This window comes from Vulpes vulpes, chromosome X (assembly GCF_048418805.1).
Source record: "Vulpes vulpes isolate BD-2025 chromosome X, VulVul3, whole genome shotgun sequence".
NCBI lineage: Eukaryota > Metazoa > Chordata > Mammalia > Carnivora > Canidae > Vulpes > Vulpes vulpes.
The window spans coordinates 118,079,631-118,090,516 of NC_132796.1; the positions used below are offsets into that span (position 1 = coordinate 118,079,631).

General features: G+C 47.9%; 1 protein-coding gene across 1 annotated transcript; it reads left to right on the top strand.

The window, feature by feature from the left end:
- Positions 1–580: 580 nt before the first annotated feature.
- On the top strand, positions 581–6,663 carry CNGA2 (cyclic nucleotide gated channel subunit alpha 2). The gene is made up of 6 exons (XM_025985849.1): positions 581–690; positions 908–1,000; positions 1,634–1,804; positions 2,921–3,028; positions 4,803–4,909; positions 5,258–6,663. Exons 1-6 carry the CDS (start codon positions 581–583, stop codon positions 6,661–6,663), a joined length of 1,995 nt encoding a protein of 664 aa, XP_025841634.1.
- Positions 6,664–10,886: the final 4,223 nt, after the last annotated feature.

The following is a 10,886-nucleotide window of genomic DNA, read 5'->3' on the forward strand; positions in this document are numbered from 1 at the left end:
CGGCAGCCTAAGTATGTTCCAGACATTTGCAAAGACAGGGCACCAGAAGATGTCTTAGACATTTTAAAAAAAAGATTATTTATTTATTTATTTATTTATTTATTTATTTATTTATTTAAGAGGGAAGCAGGGAAAGAGAGAGCATACACAAGCAGAAGGGGCAGGGAGAGGGAGAAGGAATCTCAAGCAGACTCTGTGCTGAGCATGGAGCCCAACATGGTGCTCTGTCTCAAGACCTTGAAGTCACAACCTGAGCCAAAACTAGGAGTTGGATGCTCAACTAACTGCCCACCCAGGCACCCCATCTCAGACAGTTTTTTTTACCTGTTCTGTTTTGTTTTAGCTTTGATAGTTTATATGTCAAAAATACACTGGGGTAAAAGAAAAATAAACACATTTTGCAATTTAGTGCTGTTTGTGCCATCGCAGTACCCAGGAATGCTGGGGTTTCCCAGGTGAGCCCTGGTTCTGTTCTCACTGCTCATCTGTACCTCCTCTGCCTTATCTGGTGTCCAAGATCCTCTGTGACTTTTTTCTTCACCATCTCCCTGGCAGGTGAGGAACCGGTTGTACATGGAGGATGACAGAAAAATCCAATGGTGTGAAGAGTTCCCCAGCCAATAACCACAACCACCATGCACCTCCTGCCATCAAGGCCAATGGCAAAGATGACCCCAGGACCAGCAGCAGGTGAGTCTGTTGAGGCTGGGTCTTTTCAGGGATGGCCTGGAGGCTTCTAATTTTTCCCAGCTCTGCCTCATTGTCAGAGTAAACAATCCTTTGGCTTAAGGAAATCCTCTAAAGAGGGAGTATTGGATTTCTAGGCACCTCCCAGCAGAGAAAAGTGCTGATAGGAGACAAGGTATGTCCAGAGTAACCCTTGTCAGCTCTGTTCCTTCCTCTACAGGCCACAGTCTGCCGCTGATGATGACACCTCCTCAGAACTTCAGAGGCTGGCGGAGATGGATGCCCCCCAGCGGGGAAGGGGTGGCTTCCACAGGTAGGTTCCACCATTGCTCTCATGCTACCTGCTTCTGCCTATGGGACCTGTCAGAATGGCTACCATAATTCCCCTTCTGTCAGTCCCATTGAGCCTTTCTGCTAAGACCCATGGGAAATACTTTTCTCCTGAGGTGGCTCCTGTGAGCAAGCTGTGAGTGGTCAGTGGAGCATTCCCTTCAGACTTTTCTGTCTCAGCATTGGGAGAGGGAGGAGGAATCCTCCCCAGCAAATGGGTCTAAGAAGAGGGTCCTGAGGTGCGCAGCCCAGAGTCATAGGCTCCATAGGGAAATCAGGAAGCCTGGGCCAATCTTCCTCTTGACTTGTCCTCCATTATCTTGCCCTGGAGACTACCTATTTGTTCTTCACCATCAACTGAGATGGCACCTCATACAAGAAGTCTTCCCAGAACAACTCCTTGCCTCTCAGGCTGCATTTAGAGTCATACCCAAACCCCAGCCTCCTGTCCTCAGTGCTGGTCCACATCCCAACTCTTAGCATGGGAAGCATCATGGACTGGCCTGTTTCCAAGGTCCCTTCTCCATCTCCCTCACTAAGTGGTGAGCTTTTGGGCCCACATCCTTTCTGAATAGCATGATTCTTCTCTCTGGCCCATGCTCTCTCTCATTTCTAGGATTGTCCGCCTGGTGGCGGTCATCAGGGAGTGGGCCAACAAGAATTTCCGTGAGGAGGAAGCTCGACCTGACTCGTTCCTGGAGCGTTTCCGTGGGCCCGAGCTCCAGACTGTGACAACGCAGCAAGGGGATGGCAAAGGCGACAAGGACGGCGAGGGCAAGGGCACCAAGTATAGTTGTCCAGCTTGTAGGACTAGAAGGGCTCTCATGCATGCGACTGTAGGGCTTCGTGGGGTTTCTTATGCCACTGCCAGGGGAAGACTGAAATCTATAACAAGTCCTGCCATGGCAAGGAAAAGGGTTGACAGGGGAGACCTGCTATGGTTTTAATTCTAGTATGTTTCCATTGTCCCTGTTCACAGACTTTCCAACTTCCAGGAACCAATTGCCATGGGAGCTCTTGGTGGCTTTTCTTCCTTTAGCTGTCCCTTGCCAGATGTCCTCTTACTGCTTATGAAGGAAACAGCAAGGGCACACAAATGTTTGCCAGCCTCAGTCTCAATTCCAACAGGCAGTAAATGCAGAGGAGGGTGCAATTAGGGAGTGCTGCTGAGAGTATGCCCACACCAGTGCCAATGTGGGTACAGAGGTGGGCCTTTAAAGAGGCCATATGGGGGGCTGGCTGGCTGGGGAAGGCCTGGGAACAACTGAGCAGGAGGGAGCGGGGGAGGGCCAAGAAGGTAGAGCTGGAAGCTCTGTTCTTTGAGGAATGAGTTGGCGACTGGGGATGTCTGGCCAAGCCGACATTCCCCACTTCTGGCCGGTGGAGGAAAAGAGCTTTTGCCAAGACAGGATGCAGCATCTGGGAAAGCAATTTGGGAGCTGGAGGCCAGGGACCAAACAGGGAGGGTGGGGTGGGCAGGAAGCACGTGGCACTCACTTTTCTGGAGTTCCTCTCTCTTCCCAGGAGGGATATGGGAACAGGCCCTGAGTGCTCATTACCATCCTGTGGAAGTACCTCCCCAGGCCCTGAAGCCCACTTCAGTGAAAAGACTGCCCCTTGCCATGTCCTGCCCTCTGAGCGAGGGGTCTCAGGAAGGCATGGGGACCAATGGGCTTGTGTGGGGTTAAAGTAGGAAGATGGGTGACCCTGGCCCATCTGAGCTCTACTCAGATGCCCAGTACCAAGTTGTGTCTCCCTGAAAATGGGGCCCTGAGCCAACCTGGTCCTTACCCTGCACATCCTCTTAAGCATTAATTTTTAAAGGACTCCTGGCCTCTGGGAATTGGGGTGCTGCCACAGTGAGGACCTAATCCTCAAGCCTGCCCTCTGTCTGTCTCCTCAGAAAGAAATTTGAACTATTTGTCTTGGATCCAGCTGGGGACTGGTACTACCGCTGGCTATTTGTCATTGCCATGCTTGTTCTCTACAACTGGTGCCTGCTGGTGGCCAGGTGAGCAGAGAGGGATCTGGGAAGGGGTGGCCAAAGCAGCCCAGCACACAGGCTTTGGGGTTAAGAGTGTACCAGTCCCAGCTGTGGACACAGAGCTCATCTCAACCCAGTTTTCTTTCTGGATCGCCTGCTTGCCAATGGCACCTCCCTCTGCCCTGCTAACCCCCAATGCCCCCTCCCAATTTAATATGCTACCAAAGCTTCATGTATGTCCTTCCTGGTATCTGTTCCTACTTCTCCATCCATACCAATACTGGCCTGGATAAGGCCACCCTCCTCTCTCCCTGGGACAACTACAATAGTCTTGCACCCATTTCTTGCAGGCACTCTTGCCCCCTCCAATGCATCCTTCACACTTGCAACTAGTACAGTTAGTAGAAACTGGGATTTGATTACGTCAGTTTCTCCTAATAAATCCTTCAATGCCCCCCCCCCCCCATTGCTCACAGGATGAAATTGAAGCCCTCAGAGTAACTGTTAAGGCCGTTTGGACCTGGCCTTCTCTCTAGTTCCACCTTTTAGACATACCCTCAGCCCCAGCAATCACTACTCTTGAATCATAACATTCTATTTCCTCAAGAGAAGATTTTCTTTCCCCATTTTTAGCCTATGGAGGTTCTTCTTACAGTTTCAGTTCCAAAGCCACTCTCACAGGTAGCTTTCTTTGACATCATTTCCCACCCCACCCTATCCCCCACTTTATTTATTTAGCAAGGGTTTGACTGAGCATCCATTGGGTGCCAGGCTCTGTGCTATGTGCTGGCGATGATGTGGTGAACAAGACACACATGGCCTCTGCTCTCTTGGAGCTCTCAGGCTAGTGAGAGTCACTGATAGTAAACATGAACAAAAAAAATGCCCAAGGGACTTGAGGCAGGGAGCTACTAGAGGAAGTCAGTCAGTGTAGTCCTCTCTAAGGAGGTGACATCCTAGCTGAGACCTGAATGGTGAGAGGGAATCAGTTATTTAGATGCCTGAGCCTGGTGAAAAGAACATTCTGGGAAGGAGGAACATATGCCAAGACCCTGTCTCAGGATGGCTTAGTTGGCTGGAGGACTTGAAGTGGACATCAGGCAAGCATAGTACTGTTCTGTAGGCTTGGTGCACCAGGGGCTTGGGTCTTACTTGAAATGTGACCAAGTAGTAAGAATAAACCGCTCTTCCCTTTGACTCGTACACTCACTGGGTCATCATTGTGCATTCTATCTCCTATTCTGCTCCCTCTCTGGGTCTGTACCCATTCAGTCATCAAGTCTTGTCAATTCTTCCTAAAACTCCTGCAGCCTCTAACCTCTCCATTCCTACTGCCTCTAGGCTAAGCCCAGCTACTGTCTTCTCTCTCACCTGGATTGGCCAGTGCTCTGTGTTGAATTCTCAATAGGTGTGTGTTGAAGAGATGGGCATGGAGGCTATTCAGATGTATATTATAGTTCATACTTCCAGTGACTAATTTTTGGCTCAACTCACCCCTGTCAAAAATCCTGGTGCTCTGGGGCAGGGCATGGGACATATACAGTAATGACTAAGAGGTGGTCTCCATCTTCTTGGTACTCATAGTCCAGTGGATAAGAGACAAGTAATGGTCAGTGTGGATGTCTATTTAAGGAGGTATATGTTGCTTGTTAATAAGTTTCTTCATGACACCAGACTGACTGTGACTTGTCAGTGTCCCTAGTAGCTATCTCAAGCCCTGTGCTCAGTGGGCACTCAGTTTGAGGCCTCCAGAGGGCCTTGGCTGGCTTTGAGAGAGAAGCCCAGTCCTGTCTTCCTGCAGAGCCTGCTTCAGTGACCTACAGAAAGGCTACTACCTAGTGTGGCTGGTGCTGGACTACTTCTCAGATGTGGTGTATATCATGGACCTCTTCATTCGATTGCGCACAGGTAAGTGAGCAAGTGGGATGCATAGACAGGAGCATGACCCATCAGTCCAAACTCCTGAATCCACATTTTTAGGAAGATTTCTTGACACAGCGTTAAACTCAACTGCCTGGCTGGGACTTGGGTTGGGGTTTGCTCTTCTTTGAACCTCACAGTCCCTGTGTGCTTAGTGAGGTTCAAGCCTAGGGGTCATGTGTTAGGGTCCTTCAGGCCAGCTCTGCCTTGTGAGTTTCCTATAACTCTCCTTGGGTAGGAGGGCTGAGTGTGCAGTTTGTCCCTTGCTGAGCATTAGCCTATTTAGAGGGACAGGCCTGAGGGCAGTACTGATATACTGGTTTGCGTCTCTACTAGGTTTCCTGGAGCAGGGGCTGCTGGTCAAAGATTCTAAGAAGTTGCGGGACAACTATATCCACACACTGCAGTTCAAGCTGGACGTGGCTTCTATCATTCCCACAGACTTGATCTATTTTGCTGTGGGCATCCACAGACCTGAGCTGCGCTTCAACCGCCTGCTACACTTTGCCCGCATGTTTGAATTCTTTGATCGCACTGAGACACGCACCAGCTACCCTAACATATTCCGAATCAGCAACCTGGTCCTCTACATCTTGGTCATCATCCACTGGAATGCCTGCATCTACTATGCCATCTCCAAGTCCATTGGCTTTGGCGTTGACACCTGGGTTTATCCCAACATCACTGACCCTGAGTATGGCTACCTGGCTAGAGAATACATCTACTGCCTTTACTGGTCTACCCTGACACTCACCACCATTGGAGAGACACCACCCCCTGTAAAGGATGAGGAGTACTTATTTGTCATCTTTGACTTCCTGATTGGTGTCCTCATCTTTGCCACCATTGTGGGAAACGTGGGCTCCATGATCTCCAACATGAATGCCACTCGGGCTGAATTCCAGGCCAAAATTGATGCTGTCAAACATTACATGCAGTTCCGAAAGGTCAGTAAAGAGATGGAAGCCAAGGTAATTAAGTGGTTTGACTACTTGTGGACCAATAAGAAGAGTGTGGATGAGCGGGAAGTTCTCAAGAACTTGCCAGCCAAGCTGAGGGCTGAGATAGCCATCAATGTCCATCTGTCCACACTCAAAAAAGTGCGCATCTTCCAGGATTGTGAGGCTGGCCTGCTGGTGGAGCTGGTATTGAAGCTTCGTCCTCAGGTCTTCAGTCCTGGTGATTACATTTGCCGCAAGGGGGATATTGGCAAGGAGATGTACATAATCAAGGAGGGCAAATTGGCAGTGGTGGCTGATGATGGTGTTACTCAATATGCCCTGCTTTCGGCTGGGAGTTGCTTTGGAGAGATCAGTATCCTTAACATTAAGGGCAGCAAAATGGGCAATCGACGCACAGCCAACATCCGTAGCCTTGGTTACTCAGATCTCTTTTGCTTGTCCAAGGATGATCTTATGGAAGCCGTGACTGAGTACCCTGATGCCAAGAAGGTCTTGGAGGAGAGGGGCCGGGAGATCCTGATGAAGGAGGGGTTGCTGGATGAGACTGAGGTGGCAGCCAGCATGGACATAGATGTGCAAGAGAAGCTAGAGCAGCTGGAGACCAACATGGAGACCTTGTACACTCGCTTTGGCCGCTTGCTGGCTGAATACACGGGAGCCCAGCAAAAGCTCAAGCAGCGCATTACGGTTCTGGAAACCAAGATGAAGCAGAACAATGAGGATGATTACCTGTCAGATGGGATTACCAGCCCCGAGCCAGCTGTTGCTGATAAGCCATGAGGGTTTGGGTTCAACTGCCCTCCCAGCCTTGGGAACTAGAAGAGCTGTGCAGGTGTCCATATTACCTCTTGAATTCTCCCTGAAGCCTCTCTGTCCTAGGTTTTTGGCTCAATCATCTAGGAGCCCTCCTCCAAGTCCAGCTAACAGCCAAGCTTATGCACAGTGCAGACCATGTTGGCTCAGCTTGCAGGAGCTTTAGCCTGTCCAAGTCTGAGGAAGGAAGAGAAGAGCAGCTGAATTATCTTCAAGGGGTCTTTCTTGGGGCTGGGAGCCTGGGAAATGATCTACTCTGAAGAAGCCCATCTGCAGGACACTGTGTACCCTACTGTGGATCTGCCCTTTCTCCAGGCTCTTTCACACATAGCTGCTTCCCACTCGGTTCTGGCCCCTGCTTTTTGGATATGTGATCTGAATATCCCCATTTCCCTGCACATGTATGTAGTTCAATAAATGGCTGCAGACAGTTAGCATAGGTACCGAGTGTCTGTCTCCCAAGGCAGGAAAAGGAGGGTGGCAAGTAGGACAGTGATCACTCACGGCTGCCTCTCCATCAGGTACTCCAAGTCTTGCTTTGTTCATCCATCTGAATGTTGCCAGCCAGAAGTGAGGTCTCTGCAGGCTTCTCTGGACTAGGGTGAGATTATTCTCTTGGTTCCTTGTCCATTCCAGTGCAGGGAGTGAGGAACAAGGAAATGCTACCTGGAGAAGGAGGTGGGTGGGAGCTCTGGCCATCACTCCTCTATACAGAGCATTACTGAAGAAGCCCTGAGGCTGGCAGTGGGTGGGAGACTCTTTAAGTTCACATCTGCAGTAGAGGCACCTACAAGTTAATAAATTCATTTGAACTAGTTGTGATTATTGTTCCACTACGCTATTCCCATTCTTTCCCTTTCTCTCCTCTTTTATCCTCTTATCCAGGACTCACTCTGCCTGGAACACCTCTGCTATCTTCTGCTGCCTGCCATAGCCCCACTGGTCCTTTAGGACTCATCTCAAAAACTACCTTCTTGGATAAGGCTCTCGTTAGGCAGTCAATCACCCCCCCACCCCAGACTCCCACAGCACTTGCAAGTCTATGTTCTGGCTCATATCATGCTGTGTGGTTGGTTTTGACAGAACTGGTTTCCCCCTCCATACTGGGGGCTCTTGGAGGGCAGGCCCAACATACCTTCCCTCACTGCTTTGTCTGCAGTCTTGGGGACATGCGTGGCCCAGAGGAGGCTTTCAAAAAAATGCTGGGGCAATGAGCAGACACATCAAGATGCCTATGTTTCTATTTGCCAAGAGCTGGGTCTTTAAAGAAACACTGGCTACATCTGGGGATTTGCAGGAGATCTTCTGGAAGAGCAGATATTTGAGTAGGTACCATCAGATGATTAGGAACCCAAAGGACAAGTGCTAATTAGTAGTCGAGAAGTTCTAGGTGCAGACTCAGATGCTTTTGTGCACACCACTTATTACTATCTGCCTATTTATCATCCATCTCTCTAGGTCTCTATTAATCACAGTACAATATACATCAAATTTACTATCTTAACTATTTTTTAAGATTTTATTTATTTATTCATGAGAGACACACAGAGAGAGGCAGAGACATAGGCAGAGAGAGAGCAGGCTCCCTGTGGGGAGCCTGATGTGGGACTCTATCCCAGGACCATGGGATCACACCCTGAGCCAGCCAGGAATCCCTCATCCTCTTTTAAGCGTACAGTTTTGTAGGGTCAGGTACATTCACATTGTTGTGAAACAAATTTCCAGCATTTTTTAATCTTCCCAAACTGAAACTCTACTCCCATTAAACAACACCTCCTCATTTTCCCTCCCTGCTAGCACCTGGCAACCACCACTCTAATTTCTGTTTCTATGACTTGACTATTTTAGATACCTCATATAGGCGGAATTCTACCCTATTTATTCTTTTGTGATAAGCTTATTTCACTCATGCCCTTAAAGTTCATCTATGTGTCAGAATACCCTTCCTTTCTAAGGCTGAATAATGCTCCATTGTATGGATAGACCACATTTTGTTTATCCATTCATCCACCGATGGACACTTGGGTTATTTTCATCTTCTGGCTACTGTGAATCATGCCACTATGCACATGAATACACAAATATCTGCTCAAGTTCTTGCTTTTGCTTCTTTTGAGGATATACCCAGAAGTGGAATTGCTGCATCATATAGTAAATCTATTTTTAATTTTTTGAGCATCCATCATAATATCCCTTATAGCAACTGCACGATTTTACATTCCCACTAACAGTGCACTAGGAGTATAACTTCTATACATCTTCACCAAAACTTGTTTCCTGGTTTTTTTTTGTTTTGTTTTGTTTTGTTTTTGTTTTTGTTTTTGTTTTTTTGTTTGTTTTTTTTACAGTTTCCATCCTAATGGGTGTGGGTGGTACCTTATCGTAGGCTTAATATTTATTTCCCTGGTAAACGGTCACGTGCTTGTTGGCCATTTATTTATTTATTTTTTTTGAGAAATGGCTATTTAGTCCTTTGCACTGTTTAAATCATATTGTTTGTTTTTTTCATACCGAGTTGTAGGAGTTCTTTACATATTCTGGGTATTAGCCCATATCAGATATTTCAGATATATGATTTGTAATTCCTTCCCCCTTTCCATAGGTTGCTTTTTCACTGTTCATTGTGTCCTTTGAAACACAGAAGTTTTTAATTTTGATGTAGTCCAATTTTCCTGGATGTAGGTGTTACCGCTGATCTTCTTTGGAACTCATTCTAGCCAGACGTCTTTTACAATTGATGTAATTTCTTGGCCTCTTCTCTACCTTACAGTAACAAGTCCTAACCAGGGACAGACTCACTTGGAGGGATCTGTAACATTACCCATGCTTAGACCTGATCCCTGAGAATGGCAGCAGTAGGGAGGCAGGATTCATGATGGAACAGTATTCTGTGTATGCTCTCCCTTTGAATTCTGGGCTGGAAGAAAAGGCTCTAAGTCCCTTCACTTCATTAGAAGCTGAGCCACCAGGAGGTGGGGTCCTTGAGGACACAACCATTTGCTTGCCCAGATGCTCATTGCGAAGGCTACACCAAGGAGCTCAGCTTTGTTCTGTGCTGGAACCCAGAATAGATATTAATTTTGTTGCCCTGGAATGGCACTGGGCCCAGAAGCAGCAGATCACTGCATTGAAAAATATTTCATTGGTTTTAGCAAGAAATCTGTAGCCTTTTCTCCCGGAGCCTGGTTCACCCTTGGTCCAAGCCTCCATGGGTACCTGATTTCCAGCTCACATCAACCTAGCAGACATCGAATCTTGGACCTAGTTTTCCCCAGTGCAAGCAGGTGACTCATCTGGGTCATGTGGGGAGCTCCCTGGAATGAGATGCAGGATTCAGGGCTCTGTTATGTACCCACCCTCTCCCCAGACATCTTCGAGTCTAATCACTCATGACCTTTTGTGGTGCCTTGAGTGTCTATGTTCTCTTAGGCTTCTAGGACTTCTCATGCTGTCCCTTTTGCCTGGATCACTCTTTTCTGCTTTTTTTTTTTTCCTCTGAGACTCAGTTCAGGGGCCCCCTTCTCTGAGGCCTTGCCACAGCCTTCTTCTACATGAGACTGTCTTGCACACTGGACTGTGAGTGTGTTTAGCAATTGGTCTCTTCTCATCTAAACACAGTTTGTTCTTTGAGAAAAAGATGAAAGGGTTACCAAAAGAATATCCATGCAGCCTGGGGTGTGTGAGTATGTGAATGTGTGTGCGCGCACGCACACACACACACACACACACACGCCTGTGTGGACACTTGTGTCCATGTGGTGTGGATGCCTCTGTGAGCACCTGGATATCAGCCTAGGCAGACAGTGTCTCTTTGCCCCTCCCAGTCCCTTCCTTGATTGCTTTCTGCAAGAGCATGACTCTCTCCTGCCTGTTGCTGGTCACCGCCCCCGCTTCTCTCCCGTAACTGGCTGTAATATAAGAACTGAAATACATTTTCCATTATGTGTTGTATTTATTCAGCATAGTCTGATGTTCCCTGCTCTTAATTTTGAAATATTAGAATTGGAGTGTTTTGTATTTTCCTCTGAAAATACCCACCTAAGGTAAATTGCCCTATTTGTATATGGCTACCAGTGTGCTTTTCTTTGCATTGGGGACCTTCTATGGAAAACAAAAGCCCCTACTCCTACCCACCACTCTCCTTCCTCTTTTGGTCTGACTCTTGGTGGTTTCAGCCTGGCTTGCAAACT